Source organism: Lampris incognitus, chromosome 3 (assembly GCF_029633865.1).
Source record: "Lampris incognitus isolate fLamInc1 chromosome 3, fLamInc1.hap2, whole genome shotgun sequence".
NCBI lineage: Eukaryota > Metazoa > Chordata > Actinopteri > Lampriformes > Lampridae > Lampris > Lampris incognitus.
Genome location: NC_079213.1, coordinates 69,646,632 through 69,668,613, shown reverse-complemented (window position 1 = coordinate 69,668,613; position 21,982 = coordinate 69,646,632). Strand labels below are relative to the sequence as shown.

Sequence of the window (21,982 nt, the reverse complement as noted above, 5' to 3'; positions counted from 1 at the left end):
AGGCAATCATTCCTAAACAGGCCTATGTGCAACCTAAAAACCTCAATATTAGAGAATATCTGCTTAAATGCACCACCTCACTGCATCAGACAGGAAATCCTGATAAAATAGGAAGTCAAACAAGAGTGAACCAGCTCACCTTAAACCTGCGGTCAAACTTGTTGACGGAGTCAGCAAAGTCAACCCGCTCCCTCTTAGCCAGGAACTGACGCAGTTCAGGCCTTTGCTCCAGACCGATGTAGTCACCGACAAAGTTCCTGTTGATGCTGTTCTTCCTACGTTCCTTAGAGTTGTACAGGATGTCTGAGGCTGAATGGGACACATAATATTAGAACAGAACAGAAAAGAAAAGAAAAGAAAAGAGCATAGCAGAAGAGAAGAGAAGAGAAGAGAAGAGAAGAGAAGAGAAGAGAAGAGAAGAGAAGAGAAGAGAAGAGAAGAGAAGAGAAGAGAAGAGAAGAGAGCAGGAGAGAAGAGAGCAGAGTAGAATAGAATAGAACAGAATGGAAATTTGAGCATAAAGAAAAATAAAGCAGATTTGACCTGAGTAGGGTTAGCAGGGTAACATATAGAGTGAAAGAGAGAGTCTTTATTTTACTTCATAAGGACGGTTCATAACTTACCCTCCTCTCTCATCTGTTCATACTTCCTCTGGGCGATGTACTTCCTCCAGGCCTTCTGGATGGTTCTAGCGAAAGTGTCAAATTTCCTTTCCCTCATTTCTTCCAGCAGGAACAGCTGGAAAGCATGCAGTTTTTTGTTTTTTGTTTTGGGAGCGGGTGGGGGTGGTGGGGGGTAAGCATTGGCTTTTGCAGTTCTAAGTATCACCTTATATATTTCAACAGGAAATGTCAGCTACAACTACATTAGAATAACATTAAAATAACATTAGAATAACTATTTGAATTGCTTTGAACACATCGCTACTAGGGTTAAGGCCCACATATAGCACAAACTGAATAACTGAAAGTGCTCTTTACTGATTCGGGGTTCTTGATGAAGATCTTGGTGTGTCCCATCTGGTACTGGTCATTCTCCATGTTGACTGACCTGAGGAGGTGAAGGACACCTTGCTGCTCTGGACCTCGCCAACATGGCCAGGTTTCACCAGTAAGGATGGCATACCTGGATACAACACACACACACACACACACACACACACACACACACACACACACACACACACACACACACACAACAAGAGTCAGACAAACTGTATGCAGAACTCCATGAACACACACACACACACACACACACACACACACACACTCTCTGTACATATGTGCATATCTAACTCACCTCTGCAGGAACTTATTGAAAACTCTGCGATAGGCAAAGCCGGCCCGTCGTACCCGAATGTTTTCCCGCAGCCCGAGGTATTCAACTTGATGCTTCACCCTGAAACAGTCACAATACCACCCAACTTTCAGCGGTGCTTCCTGTATTTGTGTGTGTGTGTGTGTGCGTGGGGGGGGGGGGGTAAGTGTCTTAGTACTGATATAAACCTGCTCTCTTCCCAGTCCTTTGGCCTCTTGGTCTCATTAGGTTTGATGCAGCGGATATAGTGAGGAGTGCACTTCATCAAAGTGTTCACCAGCTCATTGGCTTGTCTCTATAAGAAAAATTCCCAATGAGTGCATAATTACACTGAAAAAACCATTCGTCCTTCCTAAGTATAGCACACAGACACACACACACAAATTCTTATACTTCTATCTTTGTGAGGACCTCTTATTGACCTCATTTATTCCATATATATATACATTCATAAGAAATCACAAAAGAAAGGTACAGCAGAGATTAAATGTATTGAACAGGGATTAACAAATATTTTGGTTTATTTACTCCGCATGTCACAACTCACCTTGATCTTAGAGCTGGCTGTGGTTGGCCTGCCTTTCTTCTCTGTGTTAAGGTTCTCAGGGAATAGGCTACAGATGAAGTGACTATGGAGACAATTTAAAGAAGATGGCTGAAACGTTTCTCACCACACATTCCACTATTTCCCCATGATTTCACACACTGTAAGCTGAAATGTCAGATGCAGGACACTCACTGTTGGCTGCTCTGCATAAGCTCTATGAGGTCAGGGAAAAGCACGTCCCTGTTTCTCTCGCAGAAGCCATTGATATCATACGAAACCTTAGATGACAGCAAAAATTAAAACTGGTGCACCAAACAGCCAACAAATATTAAGAGGAGAAAGAAGTATCATAAGGAAATTAAAGACTTTGTAAGATTATGATCATAGAATTTCGAAATCAAAAGTTAACATGCTTTCATGCAATGTTGTGCGTGTGTTTCTGGACTGGATGAAGAAAAGTGTTCCGTTTTTGCATTGAATTTTTGCCCACACAGCTGTTGCACCAGCAGGCTCATTAGACAGCAACACAAATTATCCATGCTATGTTAAGAGAGACAGCTCAACGATTTTGTACAGTTCCACTGCACGAGGATTAATCTCTACTTCCCACCTTGCCAGCATAGTGGTGTATGACGAAACCAGAGTTCCAGCTGTTGAAATGCTCATGGGTTCCCACAGCAGCCTGCAGTTTCTGCAGCAGGGTGCAATCTGCCCCCTCTCCCTTGGCATGCATGGTGGCACACACGTCATCCAGCACGCTCATTATGCCAGGAGGGTTCTGTAGGGAACACATAGGTCTCGTGAATTTTAGTGCTTTAAGTGTGAAGAAAAAAAAAAGATGATTCACACGGCACCCCCCCTCCCCCAACACACACACACACTTAAACATAGCCTGGCATGGTGGCCCCACACACACACACACACACAGTTTAATGCTCGCTTGTTTACACTAAGCTATTTGTCTAGCAATTTTCCCTCTGTCAGCATTAAATAACTAAACATTGGTGTACAACTTTATTTAACCTGGTAAAAATCTCACTGAGATTAAAACCTCTTTTTCAAGGGTGACCTGGCCAATAGAGCAGCATAAATGTTGTTACGACCATGAACACAAACAATACAAAAAGACAAATACAATTGTCACACACTGCAAACGAATGAACACACTATCCAGTTAACATGTAACACAAGGTCAGAAACAAAAATCCGGTTATGATGCATGGACATGAAAAATTTAGGAGCAATCACACTGACCAAGAGTACTATTTTCTCTATCCTTTAAAATGGACTTAAATTCTCCCATAGTTATCAGGTCCTTCATTATTCCAGTAAGAAGGGGCAGCATATTTACATTTTTTTTGCCTTTTATGATTTTACCATGCCAGAAGATTTATGCAAGACACTGACAACATTTCGCTTAATAAAAGTAAGATCTATGTCTCCCTGCCTGCCGCCCAATGACTGCTGGGATAGCTTCCAGCATCTTGTGACCCCAATTGGGATAAGGGGCTTGGATAATGGATGGATGGATGGATATATATATAAAAAAAACAAAAAAACAAGGAATGGTACAGCCCATCAAAGCCAGACAGCAAAATGACGCACCTGTAGTGTTTCCCTTTGATTAAATAAGACCACATCATATTATCTTCCGCTTCTCCAGAGAGAAAATTTCATTTTGAGCTTACCAGCTTGTTTTCAATGAGGTCACACACAACTTTATTGTTGAAGTACTCAATGGGTGACCACTTGATGCCTTCCTGAACATACTCTTCCTGAGTAGAAATTGTAAAAGAGAGTGAAAGAGACAAGAGCAAATGAAAATCGATGAACCGATTCATCATCATCATCATCAGCAACACTCTTTTTAGTTAATTTTGGGTAATCTTGTGCAATGACATTAAGAGGAGGAGATTACAGGATAGAAAAGTGGCTGTAATGGTAACTGTGATGTGACTGTGGCTACCTGCTCGGCCTTCAGGGTCAACTCAATAAAGATTTGTTGCAGTTTCTCATTGACGAAGTTGATACAGAACTGCTCAAAGCCATTTTTCTGTTGTGCGGAACATGTGTACAGTCAATAACAGATTATTACTCATCAATTTGGTGAAAGAAAATTGGCTGTTCCTTAGCCCTATGTCCAACAAACATCTGTTACAGTGGTGTGTTTTTGACATACTGTATATAATAAGGAGCTGTCAGAATTTAAGACGACTAACCTGGAATATCTCGAAGCCGTAAATGTCAAGTACACCAACACTGTACTCCTCATAGGGCTTCTGGATGGCTTTATTAATAGCCTGGTGGAGAGAGAGAGAGAGAGAGAGAGTGAGAGCGGGGGGAGGAGGGATTTCTAGTTTCTACATTTATCTTTAGTTTTATAAACTGACAGAGAGGCAGAGAAACCAAAAATTCACTGACACAATCTATTTCATCGCCACATTTTTTTGTTTTTGGATTTATTTCTCCCTTTTTCTTCCAATTGTACTTGGCCAATTACCCCACTTTTCCGAGCCATCCCAGTCACTGCTCCACCCCCTCTGCCATTCTGGGGAGGGCTGCAGACTACCACATGCCTACTCCGATACATGTGGAATCACCAGCCGCTTCTTTTCACCTGACAGTGAGGAGTTTCACCAGGGGGACGTAGCACATGGGAAGATCATGCTCTTCCCCCCCCCCCCCGAACAGGCACCCAACTGACCAGAGGAGGCGCTAGTGTAGCGACCAGCACACATACCCACATCCGGCTTCCCACCTGCAGACACGGTCAATTGTGTCTGCAGGGACACCCGACCAAGACTGAGGTAACACGGAGATTTGAACCGGCAATCCCTGTGTTGGTAGGCAACGGAATAGACCGCCACACCACCCAGACACCCTGAGATCTCCACATATTGTGTCCTTCAGTCATGGCTAAAGAGCTCTACAAATATGTCCTTGAAACAGAAAAGTGTTTGTGTTTCATATTAAAGCCAGTCTTGTGCAGACCTCCACCAAATAGTCAAAGAGTCGTGTGTAGAGGGCTTTGGCCAGGGCATCTCGTGTGTAGGTGGCCTGTTCCTGGTTCAGGGTCACGTCAATGGACTCCGACTTCCCACCCCACTTTGAATCCATCTTTCGGCTGGTCAGCTTTTCCTGCAGACGGTTGGGGTCAATACCCAGCAGGTAGGCTGGGAAGACCAGCACTGGAATGTCAAGAGAACAAAAGCAAAAAACAAGGTTTAGAGATCAGTGAAAGATAGGTAAAAAAGGTATCCAAGATGATAAAGAAATGCACCGATTTAGAAACACACCCTCATACAATTAGGAGGTGCATTAAGAGGGTGTAGCTTTTTCCTGAAAATTAATCCAGATTCAGACACAAACCGTGGAGGAACACACTTATCTCGGGAACAAGCCTACCACCGCAACATGGCTCCCATCTCCGTGCCCTCTCTACCTCCACCCAATTTAATTCAAGCAGCTGAATCAATTTTGTACCTGCTTGGACTGGAAGAATACTGGCCCCTTGCTAAACAGACTGTTTAATTTACATCCCTGCACGTAAACAACAATTATCAGGGCAGGGGATCTCACAGCAAGCAGAAGAAGAGAAAATAAACAAGGTGTACGCCAGATGCACAAATAAAACCCATTAGCACGGAATCTATCATGGGACAGGATTTACCAACGTGAGTTTTCCCACAGCTCTAATTTCTTCTCAGTCCTACGGGGGTAAAATATGGGTTTTATGTTTTATGTCTTTGTGTGTGTGCTGAATCATGTCTTTGTGTCTCACTCACAGTCTGTGCTCTCCACCTGTCCATAGTTGCCTGCCTCTATGAAGGTGATGTTCCCCAGGTGGAGGATGCCTCCAATAATCTGCAACACCTGAGCCTGGATTTCCTGTGGGATCCCAATCACTTGCATGGCTTCCTGGAGACAACAACACCACGGCAGAGGCTGAAGGCAGTGATTTGCCTGTTTGAGCGCAGCAGTTTGAGGATACTCTGCCAAACCATCATGACCACTGATGATTTTCATAAAACACATTTTCTCTGTGTTAGCCAACTCGGTCTCATCTTAGGAAAAGGCTCCTGGCTGTCACTGACAAGTGAGCAAAAAGAGTAATCTGAACCCCCCCCCCCGGTTACATTGAGACAAAATGCCCTGAAATAAGACAGTAGATAAACAGAACAAAGCGCAGTAACAAGGACAGGACTACACATGGCATAACAAAGAGAACCTCAGGTGGACTCAGATGAGAGGAAATAGGGACAGTGCTTTTAAAAGGCGGTGTGAAAGTGTCGAGGCAGACCTAAAAGAGAGACGGAAGAAGGACAGATTGTAAGAGAGGTAGAGAGGGGTAACTTCCTGTGCGGACCACACTCCTAAATAACTCAGGGTATTTTTCAATGACCGTGCAGTGACATATATGTACCATAGTCTCCTGGAAGTCTGTATTGTCATTGGTCCCATCCACCTTGTAAGTCCCAGACTGGTTGAGGTAGTAGTAATAGTCTGGCGTTATGATGCCCAGGTTCTCCCTTTGCTGCGCGTTGGCGCCCTCAATCACCTGACAAAAAAAGTGCACGCAGAATGGTGATTTAGTGTGATTTCAGCAGAGGCTTGCTTACCTTACTAAATACAGTTGCATTTTATGTTAAGTGTAACAAAACAGGGCATCTTTAGCCTTGAACGTGTACTCTAAACTAGAAGTACAATAAAGAACCATATATCAAACATGCAGCCATCTATCTAAAAAAAAATGACAACTACAGATAGGTTGGGAGGTATAATGTTATTCCAATATCCATTAAACACAACATACAGGATGCAGTAAGAGCTAAGAGTCTAGTTTGTACAAGTTTCCTCATTTCTTAGACAAATTTGATAAAGTCAGTAACTTCTTCACTGAGGATGGGAGATGGTGAGATTAGAGATGTGATATTGTTAGAAAATCTGAATGGAGAAAAGTGGAGCTTTTCAGTTGGACCCATCCATCCCATTAAAATTTCTTGAAAAGCACGGAGCTGGAAAAAATGTGGGAGAGTCCCAGTTAGTAAAGGAGTATTTGTACCCATGAGTTAGATAGCCCAAACTAATAAAACATAGCCAATCATTGTAGCTCATGCAAAAAAATAGTCATGTACCCATATAAGATGATAGTAACCCCTGCAAGCAAAAATATTTACATCAGGAAAGTGTGCATTTCTCAAAAGCATCAGTATATTTATGGACTGATGTGATATCTGCCAGTGGACATCCTCTGGTGGTTGACATGATATAAACTGGGACTGATGGCTGTGGTGTTGTTTGAGAGTTGGGTTGTGATCTGACGTTAGCCTCCTGACCTGATAGTAAATGTGAAAGTTCCTCTCATTCTCATTCTGGCTCACGACCCTCGACTTCTCCAGCAAGAAGTTTGAGATTTTGCCTCCATCTGGCTCTCCTCCTCTGCTGAACTGGATCTCAAAGTATTTACCCTGGTAGATTCAGGACACACAACAACACCAAGTCAAAGTAAAACCTTCGACGCGACCGAAAGGCTGTCCAGAGCAAAATCAAATGAACTTTGTCACTGTATAGCTAGCTATTTATTGCAGTGGTAGGGACTATAGAAGTTCCCCTTAATGCATGTATTCTGCAATACTTCTGCAGCACCCACATCTTCCTTTTTACCACTTCTTGCCTCTTCTTCAAACTCAAAATACAATTGTAACATCAACCTTGTGTCTCTTAAATGACTGTTTGCCTGGTCATTTCTCGAACTTTCAAAATGTAAAAGCTTACAATTAGAATTTCTCAAGCAGTTTCTCTGGAGGTGAAACATTGCATAAACAATGCAACAGTTATTTATCATGTAAAAACCGGCATTTCATTGTAGGTTACAAATTTAAAGACAATCTGTGTGCCTCTAGACTGAGGGTGTAACTACATTGCAGTTGTTATCCCTCAAACCAGGTTTCGAACTCATCTCTGATCTTCAATTTAAAATATTAACACGGACAGGAAACACAAATGGGTGATGTTGTATCCTTTACCTACAAAGCATGTTGCAATTGCAAAGATGCATGTGGAGGAGATATATTTAGTTAATGGTTTTGTATGTTGTCCCCCCGCCCCCATCCCCCAAGTCCCCTCACTTGTGGTACGTATCCAGGAGGTGGTTGAAAGTGGTTGTGCATTCATATGTATCAAGTTAGCAGTGTTATAATGTTGACTCAAAAAGTAAATCCTCCAGACCAACTGTGGACAGGATGGGGAGAGCATAGAGAAGTGGACAAAACAAAAAACAAAGGTATAAAGAGAAATGATGGTGGTCTTACTCACAAAGCGACTAGAGTTGTTGTTACGGACAGTCTTTGCATTGCCAAAGGCCTCCAACAGAGGATTAGACTGCAGGATGATATCTTTTACATGCTGAATCGAAAACACACACACACACACACACACACACACACACACACACACACACACACACACACACACACACACACACACACACACACACACACACCGAGAGAGAGAGAGAGAGAGAGAGAGAGAGAGAGAGAGAGAGAGAGAGAGAGAGAGAGAGAGAGAGAGAGAGAGAGAGAGAGAGAGAGAGAGAGAGAGAGAGAGAGAGAGTGGGGGGGGGGTTTCAGAGTGTAGAAAGTCATTGCAGGACAGATCACAGACCAGCTAACTATCTGCAGTGAAAGCCAGTTAAAGGTGCTACATACGAGATTTCGAACACTAATACGGCAGCAAACAACTACTTGCCATGTAAAGAGATAGTGGAGTAATGGCGTCTGTTCTTTGTTTTCGGGCTGCACGTGCATGTTAGTGCATGTGCGGTAGCTAGCGCTCGTAGGATAGCTGGCAAGCTAATAATTATGTTATCATAGCTCTCAAGTCACATGAGACTCACACATTCCACCCAGAACTCGTTAGCTGCACACATAGCAAGGGAAAAAGCTCTATAAATATGTTAACGAAATAGCCTATACTTTAGTTTATTACTTGGTTTGATTTGATTTGTTAGTGTCAGAAATACACGAACAAGGTAAAATCTAATTGGTTGTGTGTTACTTTAGCCAATCAGATGCGTTCCTCGATCTTGCTCCTCAACGGCGGACTTACAGCTTGTGCCACTTGATGTTTGCGACAGCTAGCAAAAATGTCGAAACGAAAGTTAAGCTGTGCGCACATATATAAAACCAAATTCAACAGTGAATGGATAAAGTCATCTCCTGAATATGGATGCATTCATCGAGACAAACTGGACGTCTACAAAATTTTCTGTGACATTTGCAAAAGATCTCTAAGCTGTGCTCACCAATGACGGACAGATGTTGAACATCTGTCCATCAACTGTCCGTCTGTGCTCCTCAATATCAACATATGTTGATGTTGAAGAGCACAGAGAGACGAAACAAGCCATGGTGGGTATGGCTTCTTGCACCTTCTTTTTACCAAATGCTTCACTATCGCAAGAGAAGATTACCAAGGCCGAGCTTTTATTTTCTACCTTTCTCATAGAACAGAGATTTACCAATCACCACAGCAAACCACATCGGGCCTTTAGTCAGAGTTGCCTTTCTAGACAGTGAACTCGCTAAAGTTTATGCCTTCGCTGCGACAAAGACATCCTGTATAATTAATGATGCACTAGCACTGCATTTCCTTGCACCTACTCTTGCATCAATGAAAGAAGGTCCATATTCAATGGGCATGGATAGGAGCAACGACTCTGGTCTCAAAAAAATGAACCCAGTGACTGTACGGCTCTTTGACATAAAGCGCCACACTCGAGTCTCACGAGGTTTTGAACATGTGCTCTACAAATGCTGGAGATGCTGAGACACTTGACTCCAATGTCAACAATGTAATGACAGAACATGGCATCCCCTGGAGTAATTGCATTTCTTTTGTAATGGACAACAGCAAAATGAAACTGGGCCAGATCCGGGCCGGATTTATCACAGCAACTGGCGCGGAGCCGCAAAACAGTATTTTTGCACAACAGGCCAATACCGGTGCGGATCCGGCTTACGGATCTGTACCGCGGTACGCGCGGGATGGTCTAGGAGCGGATGTGATTGCTATAATGATCTGCCGGAATCGGTGCAGAGGCGGTCTATGGGCGGATGTCATTCCAATGCGGATTTGCTGGACTGTGGGCGGATCCAGCCCAGTGTCAGGCGCTATATAGGTCAACATGGGGTGCCGAAATTCAGTGAAAACCAGGCTTCTGTGGGAAAATCCAGACATCTATGTAGTAAGATGCCCTTGTCATATCATTCATAATGCAGCCAATAAAGGGGGTAGTGGGTTTACTAAGTGCATAGCGTTTGATGTTGAAGATTTAGCTATTGACCTGCTCTATTACTTTGACAAGTCAAGTAAGAGGGAGAACGAGTTAGCTAGCTACTGCAAATTTTGTGATGCTGAATACAGAGCCATTCTCAAACACAGCTCAAGTCGCTGGCTGAATTTGCATACTGCGATTGAAAGAGCCCTGAAGCAGCTGCCTGCCCTGAAAAGTTAATTTGCCTCTACGAATGGCCCAGTGCAAAACCCACGATTCAAGAGACTATGTAACAATTTCCAAAATCATACGTCTGAAGTGTATCTACTCTTTTACCAAGCTGTATTGCCGTCATTCACTGAATTGAACTTGTTTTTTCAACGCGAGGACCGCTGCATTCATGTCATGCATAGTCAGATGGAAAATATGCTCCAAAAAAAAAATTGATGCAGAAATTTACTGATCCTGGAGAATTACAGAAACATAGCAATGTAATGCACATCGACTGCAGTAAGGGCAAGCCAAACAAGCAGATATTCATTGGCTTTACAACTCAGTGCAAGCTGCGAAATCTGATTGAAAATGGTGACGTCGGTGACACAGATGTCAGTAAGTTCTACAGTGCCGTGATCTCTTTCTACGTGGCAACCGTGGAATATCTCAAGACAGACTTTCCACTAGGCGATGAGCTGTTGTCACATGCTCAATTCATTGACTTTGATCACCAGGACTGCCATGGTTTTGAGAGTGTGCAGCTCATCGCACACAAATTCAAGATGCATTTACAGTGGGATGACAGCACCGGTGACAAGCTGTGGGAGGAATTTATGGACTATCAAAGTTTGCGAAACAAGGAAATTCCACAGCATGCGTGGAACGAAGCAGAGATCAAGCTGGAGATAAAAGATGGTAGCACCACCACAGTGTACCATCGGATGGATGTGGTATGGGCTTTTCTATCGCAAGTAAAGGTGCCAGGAGCCGTTATTAATCGATTTGGTCACCTATCACAATTAGCACGCTCGTTGCTTGTGATTCCTCACAGCAATGCGGATGAGGAGAGACTTTTCAGTCTAGTCCGTAAAATGAAAACTGACTTCAGAGCCAGCCTTGACATGGACAGAACACTCAGCTCAGTGATTACAGTCAAGATCAAGAACAAGGACCCCTGTTTTAAATTTGCACCCAATTGAGAACTTCTAAAAAAGGCTAAGAAGGTGACCTGGGAATATAATAACGCAAAAAGCTCGACCACAGCGACAGCATCCACTTCAGCATCCACGCAGCCCTCCTTATTAGAGATCATGTAAGTAACTCAGCTTTATTATTCTGCTGCTATAGCTTATTTACTTGGGCATTGTATGTTGTGCAGCACAACGGACACCTTGCGGTCATATGCTGGTACTGCGCGTTGTTCTCGTAATGTGTGTGTGCTGTCTATGATGCAGTTTTCTCTGAATGTACGAACTGTTTTTATTGTCTAAACGTTTATGTAGTATATGTTAATAAGAATAGAAATAAATAAATACATAATAATTGTATTCTTCGTTTTTTGTTAATAAAACAAACAAACAAACAAACAAATAAATAATTATGTATTCTTCGTTTTGATCAACGGGCGTGTCTGTCCGTCCATCCGTCCATCAACAAATCTCACGCATTGGAATTCTGCAAACTTGAAGATTGAAGAAATAGCTCCTTACCAAGCTGGATACACTACCAATGTTAATAAAATAACTTTATACTGTAAAAATCAATATTCCAGCCGAGCCGAACGAAATAATAGCCAAGAACAAGAAGGGGGGGGGGGTTTGTTTTGGTTTGGTTTGAGATGCTGGTGCTGAATAACTTATCCATCCATCCATTAATCCAAGCCGCTTATCCCAACCGGGGTCGCGGGATGCTGGAGCCTATCCTCCTTTAAGCTGCTGTAGCTCACCTGCACTTTTGATCCTCCCCCAGATACTTTGGAGATGTAACCCATGATGTACTTTGCAGCCACCGTCTTCCCTGCTCCACTCTCACCACTGTTAGAAAGTAAAAGAAAGTATGATAAAATCCATCCATCCATCCATTATCCAATGACAATACAGCCGAACACAATGCAATGCAATACAACGCAACCCAACACAACATAACACAACACAAAGTATTTACCCTGGAAGATTCAGGACACACAGCAACATCAAGTCAAAGTAAAACCTCAGATGCAACCAAAAGGCTGTCCACAGCTAAATCAAATGAACTCTGTCACTGTATAGCTAGCTATTCATTGCAGTGGTAGGGGCAAGTTCCCCTTGATGCATGTATTCTGCAACACTTCTGCAGCACCCACCTCTTCTGTTTTCCCCACCTCTTGCCTCTTCCTTCTTCAAACTCAAAATATAATTGCAACACATCAACCTTGTGTCTCTTAAATGACTGTTTGTCTGGTCATTTCTCGAAGTTTCAAAATGTTCAAAAAGCTTACAATTGTAGCAGACTCTATGGACATAATTCACTATAATCGGTTCTGTTTTAGGCAGCTTGGTTCGCCCAGACAGAAGCGCAGTTCGCATTGCAGTAAATCACCGCAGGCGCCACAAAAAAGCATTATGTGGTGTCGGCTCTCGGCAGTTCAACAGCAGCCAGAGTGGTGAGCCTCCTCAAAAATCCTCCACGGCAGGATAAATATGAGACAATCAAGGCTCACCTGTTGAGCGGGCCAGCCGGCTTTTCTCTCTACAAGGTCTCGGTGACAGTAAGCCGCCTGAATTTATGGACAGGATGCTGGATCTCCTGAGAGAGCACAGGCTCGACTTCCTCTTCGTCCAACCGTTTCTGCGACAGCTGCCTTCTCGGGTATGGGCTGCTTAAGCCAACACCGCCATCACTGACTCGTGCTCTGGCCAAGGAGGCTGATACATTTTTCCTGGCTGGTCAACAGCACTGTGCGGCCGCGTTTTTTCCTGCCCAAACATTTTCACCACTGCCTGGAGACAGGATAGTCGCCGCAGCAGCAGCTCCTCAACGGCGGCAGGACCACTGCCTGTGTTTTTACCACGCAAAGTTTGGACTCAAGGGCCAAGGCCAAGCGGTGCCGATCTCCACACAGTTTCAGCGTGGCGGGAAACGCCGGGGCCGGCGCTCAGTAGTGGCCATATGCGTCGGCCGAACTGGCATCATTTCTGGACGGCGGTTCTTGTGCAACATGGGCATGCAGCGGGGGGTCCTGCCCGCATCGAGAGTAGACATCCTGTCTTGTGGATATGCCCCCCACCCTGGAAGCCGCTAATGGCAGTCCCATCCGCACTTATGGCACTAGGGTGGAGCTGTGTTTCGGAGGGCAGCAGCTCGGTTGGGACTTTGTCACGGCAAAAGTGGCTGTCCCCCTCCTCGGCGCGGATTTCCTATACGCCTATGGGCTGCTGGTGGATGTAAGAAACCCGCCGCTTGATCGCCACTGTCACTTTCTGCCCGTATGTGTGTAGTCTCAGCAGAACGGACTTCATCAGACTGTCTAGCATGCTCTCCACCGCAGACGACTTTCTCCGGCTTCTCGCTGAGTTCCCGGTCCTCACGCAGCCCATCTTCTCGTCTTACCCCGCCAAGCACGGAGTGGAACACCACGTCGCCACCACTGGCCCACCAATCTATGCTCGGGCTTGGCACCTCGACCCGGCCAAGCTCACCGCCGCCAGGGAGGAGTTCGAGAATATGGAGCGTCTCGGCATCATTCGCCACTCCAACAGCCACTGGGCTACACCCCTCCACATCATCCCAAAGCCTGGCAGGTGGCACCTGTGCGGTGATTACCGCCAACTCAACAATACAACGACATCGGACCGCTACCCAGTCCCACACAGCCAGGATTTTTCCGCCCACCTGGCTGAAAAAGTCATCTTTTCCAAAGTGGACCTCGTCCGTGTATACCTTAAGGTGCCCATCCACCCGCTGGATGTCCACAAAATGGCGGTGATCACCTATTTGGACTGTTCGAGTTCCTGTGCATGCCATTCGGCCTCAAGAACGCCGTGCAGACATTCCAGTGCCTCATGGATTCGTTGCTACGGGACCTGCCTTTTGTTTTCATCTATCTAGATGACATCCTCATCTCCAGCACCTCCAAAGTAGAACGCCTTTCCCACCTCCAGACTCTTTTTAAGCAACTCAGCCAACACGGGCTGATCGTCAATCCAGCCAAGTGCCAGTTTGGGCTGACAACCATCGACTTCCTTGGACACTGAGTCACCAAAGACGGGGCGGTACCCCTCCCTTCAAAGGTGGATGCCATCGTGAACTTCAAACGACCTCCCACAGTCCAGTCCTGACAGGAATTCCTTGGCATGGTGAACTTTTACCACCGCTTTATCCCCCGAGCTGCTCAACTCATGCGACCCCTGTATGAGGCCCTGAAAGGCAAGGCCACCAAACACACTGTGGACCTGTCTGCGGAGAGGGACAAGGCATTTGTGGACGCTAAGACCGCTCTGTCTGTCGCAACAATGCTGGTGCACCCGTCACCCAAGGCTCCGCTTGCCATTACTACAGAGGCTTCGGACTACGCAGTCGGGGCGGTGGACAAGCAGTGGGTGAATGGCACTTGGCAGCCACTCGCTTTCTTCAGCAGACAGTTACACCCTAGCAAACGGAAGTATAGCACCTTCGATCGGGAGCTCCTCGCTCTCTACCTCGCCATTCGACACTTCCGTTCCCTGCTGGAGGCCCGCCAGTTCACGGCGTTTGTGGCCTACAAACCACTGACGTTCACCATGGCCAAGGTGGCTGAGCCGTGGTCCACCAGCAACAGCTGTCCTACATCTCGGAATTCACCATGGATGTACAGCATGTTTCTGGCAAAACCAACCTTGTCGCCGACTACCTCTCCAGGGCTATTGCGGGGGCCATCCACTTGGGTCTTGACTATGCCTGCATAGCAGCTGACCAGGCCGCCGACCCGGACTTCAGGACGGCTGTCACCACAGGGCTGCAGTTAGAGGGCGTGGCTTTAGATGACGCTGGCACCACACTCCTGTGCAACGTCTTCATGGGTCAGCCCCGGCTCGTCATTCCCACTGGCTGGAGGCAGTTTGTTTTCATCGCTGTCCATGGCCTCTCCTACCCTGGCAAAAAGCCATCTCAAAGACTAGTGGAGGCCAAGTTCATCTGGGACAGGCTCAAAAAAGACATAAGAGGCTGGGCTGACACCTGCATGGAGTGTCAGCGCTCTAAAGTGCACCGCCACACCAGAGCCCCGTTGGCGCAGTTCCCGATGCCTGAAAGGATGTTCGACCACATAAACATGGACCTAGTGGGCCCCCTGCCCCCCTCCCGTGGTTTTACTTACCTCCTCACAATGGTGAACAGGACCACACTATGCCCAGAAGCCATTGCACTGTCATCGACGATGTCCACTGACGTAGCCCGGGCGTTCATCTGGGTCGCCCGGTTCAGCAGCCCATCTGACCACCATGTACCACCCGTAGGCCAATGGGTTGTGCGAGCGGTTTCATCGCTCTATGAAGGCCACTCTTCGGGCCAGCCTCAAGGATAGCAAATGGGTCAACAGGCTCCCGTGGGTCATGCTGGGTCTCAGGACTGCTCCTAAGGAGGACCTCCAGTCCTCGTCCGCTGAACTGGATAACGCCAGAACTTTTGCACCAGTCCCCACTTCGCAACACGGCCTCCCACAGTTTCATATCCCCGCAGGTCTGCAGTCAGCGGAATATGTTCTCATCCACCACAACACCCACTGTGGACCCCTGCAGCCTCTCTATGAAAGGCCGTTCCACATCCTGGAGACCAGGAACAAGCATTTTGTCATGGAAGTCGGCAACAAGCCAGAGCGCATTTCAGTGGAACGCCTCAAACCAGCTCACCTGGACTTGGACCGACCTGTTGGACTTGCCCAGCCCCCATGGCGGGGGCGCCCTCCTACCCTCCCCCCAACAAGGCCCCTAAGGTTCCTCCACCCCCTACCCTACCCCCACGCCACCGCAGGGTCCCTAAGGCCCTTCCTGTGGGCACCCCGGCCTCTGCACCTGTTCTGCGAAGCTGTTGCGGCCGGGCCATCCACCCCCCTCCACGTTGACTTTTTCTATTATGGTGAATTCTGGGGGGGGAATATGTAGCGAACTCTATGGACATAATCTAATTAATTTGTAAAATAATATAATTAATTTGTAGTTTGTGATATTGGGCTATACAAATAAAACTGACGACTCACCAAAACAACACAATTCAGTAAAACACAAGACATCGAATACAACAAAATACATGATAACAACAAACAACAATGTAACACATCAGAGCATAGCACAGTGCAACATAGCTTTGCATGAAAAGACAGCCACACAGATATCTATTTATGACAAGACAAACTGAAAAACGGTGATGTATTAAAAGATGAATCGTCACCTGATAATAACGCATTGATTCTCTCCATCAATTAACATATTCCTGTACATATTGTCAGTTAGAGCATAGATGTGGGGAGGGTTTTCATACTGGGCCTGCAGAGATAGAAGTATAAAAGGTAAAGACGGCAAAAGAGAAAGATTGTTTTAAGTGTGTATGTTTTTGTGTGTAAGAAAGAGTGAAGAAGAAGAAGAAAGAAAACACAATGAATTAAACAACTACAGTATGAAGTACTCCACAGTCACTGCTGCAAAAAAGAAAACCAAAAAATTCAAGGCCAAGTGAAAAATAATGAACAATTGTACTCACGGCCCCTTGGTAGAGTTCAATTTCCCTGTCAGTGAAATAGGGCATCTGTTTAAATGGGTTGACTGATATCAGTACAGCACCGATGTAGGTCTACGCACCGTAATTAAAGAGTATGACACAAAAACTGTGTGTATTATTGCTAAATCATGCAGAGGTCTCTGCCCAGAGGTGGCTGGATGGATCAGACACCTGCATGTAAATAGATACCTATGGGCATGGAGCCCTCTGTCCAAGTACCTTTTCTGCTGAACCTCTCATTTTAGAATATAACAAAAGGAAATGGACAGTCCGACATGTATCAAATTCAAGATGACATCTCAGAGGGCATTAATGTTAGATAACATAGTAGTTAACACAACAGTTGCATTGCAAATGCAGTGTTACATCAAGTAGTGTTTCTTTAGGTGACGTGAGTTGTGTTTTTGACTGTGCACCAGTTACTTGCAGATTTTGATGACAGGGCTTTTTCACATACAAAATAAAGGTCTGAAAGCTGAACTATTTTCTTAGAAGACGCAAGCTAAGCTGTTGAGTCATAAAGAAAAAGCAAGAGGAAGGCTAGATTCTCTATACTGTGACTTCTTATTCGTTCTGAGAGAAATCCATCCACCCATTTATTGTCTTAACCGCTTATCCTGCTCTCAGGGTCGCGGGGATGCTGGAGCCTATTCCAGCAGTCAATGGGCGGCAGGCAGGGAGACACCCTGGACAGGCAGCCAGGCCATCACAGGGCCCACACACACACACACACACACACACACACACACACACACACACACACACACACACACACACACACACACACACATCCATTCCTAGGGACAATTTAGTACCACCAATTCACCTTACATGTCTTTGGACTGTGGGAGGAAACCGGAGCCCCCGGAGGAAACCCACGCAGACACAGGGAGAACATGCAAACTCCACACAGAGGACAACCCGGGATGACCCACCAAGGTTGGACTACCCTGGGGCTCGAACCCAGGACCTTCTTGCTGTGAGGCGACCGCGCTAACTACTGTGCCACCGTGCCGTCTGAGAGAAATTAATGTGTGAATGTATGCAGGATGAATCTGTGTGTGTGTGTGTGTGTGTGTGCATATGAAGGGCAGTACTATCCCACTCTGAACACATCAGCCACATGGACATTACATTTTGACACTGTATTCAGTTTAAATGGAATAGGTGAACTGCCACTTTCGATAAATACACCAGGTTTTCAATTAGCCTGTATAGGTTTCCATACCATATATATATAAATCACTCAATTTGACCACTATTGAGCCAAGTGTCAAGAGAGATACAGTAGAATACAGTAGAATACACAGTATGTAGGATACAAAGATGTAGTCATCCATATATCTCTTCTTGAGGTTTTCCACAATAGCATCCTCACTGATTTTGGACAGCAGGACCATGTCGTCCACGCCACTCTGCTTCACATTCTGACTCTGCCAGTGGTACTTAGCCTACAGAAAAGGGTGGGGGGGGGGTGACAGACAGGAGGTAAAAGAACCGCATTGACCTGGAAATGTATACCTATTTCCATGATGGAGGAACAGCCATTATCATTGGGACCCATCACAAAAGGCAAAGCTACTATCTCATTAACTGATATCAATGGCTCTCAACCAAGACAACCCTCACTCAATAGCGGCAGACAGGGGGTACTGACAGAGTGACAGAAGGCCAGATGGATAAATGGACAGATAAAGGTATTTTTGTAGCTATGCTTTATTTTATGGTGTTTTTTTAAGTGAACATCCACTGCTGAGACAGACAGACAGACAGACAGACAGATAGATAGATAGATAGATAGATAGATAGATAGATAGATAGATAGATAGATATCAACGTGATGTAATGATTAATCACCAACGCAAACTGAGGTGGTTTGACACGAAAAAGGATCTGTGCACACTCGTGTCATTAAGAATGTGGTTAAAAGAGGTTGCCATTACAGGAAGCTGGTGACAGTTACCAAGCAACAAGTCACAGATGAAACGAAGTCACATCCTAACTTAGACAGTTAGACAGTTTGGTGACGCACCCGCTGACTTTATTTCCCATGTCCTGAAACATCTGAACATGGTGTGATGGTGATTGCGGAAGCAAACTCCCTCTCCGTATTGTGCGCTGATTGTTTTGTTCTCAATTTTTCTTATTGGATTTGACAGTTGTTGCAGCATGACTTTTATTCCAAAGGGAACTGCAATAAAGGCAGTCGAGCAGATCTTAAAAGACAAGTCAGCCATTTCCAGGCATTGTTGTTTGTACCTCACATGGACTGAGGCAAACCTCTATTTTTTTTTTTGGCTTTTCCACAAACGTGTTGGTCTCTTTGATGTGTGAAGCTTGGCTTTATGACTTGACTTTATGTGGGAGCCTGGCTGTTGTCTAAGCAGTCGGCCTTTCTTAACACAATGTATAGCTTGAAGGGAAGCGAAAAGATGATCAGAATTAACAGGATTAGGATCTTCATAGAGTGGCACGGTGGCGCAGTGGTTAGCGCGGTTGTCTCACAGCAAGAAGTTTCTGGGTTCGAGCCCCGGGGTAGTCCAACCTTGGGGGTCGTCCTGGGCCGTCCTCTGTGTAGCGTTTGCATGTTCTCCCTGTGTCTGCGTGGGTTTCCTTTGGGTGCTCCAGTTTCCTCCCACAGTCCAAAGACATGTAGGTCAGGTGAATCAGCCATACTAAATTGTCCCAAGGTGTGTGTGTGTGTTGGCCCTGTGTGATGGCCTGGTGGCATGTCCAGGGTGTCTCCCCGCCTGCCATCCTATGACTGCTGGGATAGGCTCCAGCATCCCCGCGACCCTGAGAGCAGGATAAGTGGTTCGGATGATGGATGGAAGATCTTCACATTTATCATCATCTTCTTCCATATGAGAGTGCACCACCAGATTGGATTTATTGGGCTGGCTTAAAGATCCACAACAGGAGCAAAGTGAAATAAAAAATAATTTTGACAATAGAACATCACTTATTTTTCAAAGATTCATCTTCAATTCTTGTGCTAAAAATAACTGCCAGTGCTGTGCTGTCTCACAGAAAACTACACTGCACTTTTGAATAGGAAACCTGACAAAGTGAGACCCTCAAACCTCAAAAACAGTGAAACACTAGGTCACAGTAACAGCGTCTGCCTTGTATGTTTCTATTTGTTTCTTTGTCTCCTTCACACATGGCGCAATCTCTTTCATTCAGTCTCTCTCTAGATAAACTTCTGCTAATTTGTCCTCCAATCTTGCACTATTGTTGAGCAACATCTCAAGACTGATGTGTATCTTGTCAGGGGAAGTCCTGCAATGATGAGAACACATTGCTCTGGTCCAGTGGAGTTTTGGCTTATCAGTAATGATAACTTACTAGAAGGATAATGTTGCTAAGGGCATACTGAGGGCGGCTAGCCCTGGCGTAGTCTCACTGCTCACAGGAGGGAGGAAAAAACACAACATTTAAAAGGGTGTGGTGGGGTGCTAGAGTTTCTGTGCTTCAGAGTTTTGAGGACTAGTCTGACTGAGGAAGTGTTTTGACAGATGACAGGCATCTTCTGGTGCTCACTTCCCCTATCACACCTCACAGCAGCCTCTTGTGAAACCCTCAGCCATACCACGTAACCGTTGCTCTTCCTGCAAATGCCTTCATGTTGCTACCTTTGACCTTCAACACTGCTGATGTACATCTGGTGGATGTTATACTGGTAACCCTTTGATTCATGGGCTGTTCACTATGCAGAAATAATCTAGAAATGCACGAGTAAAGTAAACATAATAGAACTACAATGAGTGGCAATTACTGAGGACTGCATGAATAAAATAGGGGCTTTTTTATTTCTCATTTCCCTGCTCGAATATAAGCTAAATTAAATATTACCAGGCATAAATTCAGAAATAACTGTGTCTAATGCAAGTATTTTAAAACATTTATGCTGCACAGACATAAGGTAATTAGATATTAAACTTGAATATATGTTGAATTTTGAATGTCAATGCAGAATAACAACTATAGCAAAGACAAGAAATTCGACGTTGATTTAATGTAAACAAGTTATTTTCACCCTCTTTTCTGGACCTGAATCAGTATTGTGTTTGTTTCATCAACCCAAACGTACATTTTTATCTTTACGTGACTACAAATCAAGTATGCAACAAAGAATTCAATAAATTTATTTTTTTAAAATGTTAAAATTCTCTGAGCGGGCTTGGCCCTATAAAGAGGAAGCTACTGTCCTTGACCTGCAAGTACTGAGAAGGAACATAATTCCTTGATATAATGGCCCTTAAATACATATTATCTCATCATTTGTCATTCCATTAGTGATATTAAGGCATTACTAGTTCTCATGTGCTGTGTTGAAATAGAACCCATTGACCTCTGATGCATTTCATTATGAGCTGTCATGGCTATCAAATAAATAAAACAGCATAGCTTGAAATTGGAATTATTATTATTGTTGTTTTTATTATTATTATTACAATTATTGGAATCAAAATGAGAGAGATCAATGCAAATCTGTCTGTGATGTTGTGGGTATCAGAGAAAACCTCAGAATCTGTCAAAAAGAGGGAATCTCAACAAGAAGATGGATGACCCAGACAAGCCAAAGTGTGTCAAATAGTATGCACAGATCCAACAGCTGGGTCAAGGAATTGTAGGTATATGGTTACTCTACCATCGCTTTGGTTGTGTGTGTGCCAGCAACCGTCTCCTTCCACAGTCTTGCCTCGGGTGTCCACTGTCCAGAGGGAGTGTATGTGTGTGTATGTTGCTATTTCCACAGAAGGTCCCTTCTCAAAGTACCACCATCACAGAAGAGGATGTCTTCAGGCAGTGTTAATCCCAACAGCAACGACCCACAGGGCTCCGAGAGCCACTATAACATTCAAGCATACTTCCTCATACTCACAGACTGAAAGAAGAACTGCTCTGACACAGGATGACACATGCACACGCACACGCACACGTATGAAAATCCAACCACAAGCATGTACACAAATATATGTACTGAGTAACAATTCCTGTTCTTCTGCCGTGATTAAAGTACAAAGTCTAAACATGAATACTAGATCATGTGCTGTGCATGCATGAAAGCAATAGTAGCATTGCTTGTTTGTAGGAGCAATGTAGCATTACCTAGC

At 44.9% G+C, this 21,982-nt stretch overlaps 1 protein-coding gene across 1 annotated transcript in view; it reads right to left on the bottom strand.

The window, feature by feature from the left end:
- Window positions 1–21,774, bottom strand: part of myo1f (myosin IF) — a 33,864-nt gene extending 12,090 nt beyond the window's left edge. The window contains exons 1-21 of the mRNA XM_056276204.1: window positions 21,517–21,774; window positions 18,185–18,313; window positions 16,845–16,934; window positions 16,536–16,630; window positions 12,079–12,166; window positions 8,180–8,269; window positions 7,201–7,332; window positions 6,288–6,422; window positions 5,650–5,782; window positions 4,856–5,052; window positions 4,084–4,164; window positions 3,831–3,917; window positions 3,553–3,639; window positions 2,475–2,642; window positions 2,057–2,142; window positions 1,865–1,946; window positions 1,506–1,612; window positions 1,300–1,398; window positions 981–1,125; window positions 624–738; window positions 140–309 (exon numbers count right to left, since the gene is read on the bottom strand). Coding sequence (XP_056132179.1) covers window positions 140–309; window positions 624–738; window positions 981–1,125; window positions 1,300–1,398; window positions 1,506–1,612; window positions 1,865–1,946; window positions 2,057–2,142; window positions 2,475–2,642; window positions 3,553–3,639; window positions 3,831–3,917; window positions 4,084–4,164; window positions 4,856–5,052; window positions 5,650–5,782; window positions 6,288–6,422; window positions 7,201–7,332; window positions 8,180–8,269; window positions 12,079–12,166; window positions 16,536–16,630; window positions 16,845–16,934; window positions 18,185–18,313; window positions 21,517–21,519 — 2,319 coding nt within the window. The 5' untranslated portion in view covers window positions 21,520–21,774. The remainder of the gene's footprint in view (window positions 1–139; window positions 310–623; window positions 739–980; window positions 1,126–1,299; window positions 1,399–1,505; window positions 1,613–1,864; window positions 1,947–2,056; window positions 2,143–2,474; window positions 2,643–3,552; window positions 3,640–3,830; window positions 3,918–4,083; window positions 4,165–4,855; window positions 5,053–5,649; window positions 5,783–6,287; window positions 6,423–7,200; window positions 7,333–8,179; window positions 8,270–12,078; window positions 12,167–16,535; window positions 16,631–16,844; window positions 16,935–18,184; window positions 18,314–21,516) is intronic.
- Between the last annotated feature and the right edge of the window lie 208 nt (window positions 21,775–21,982).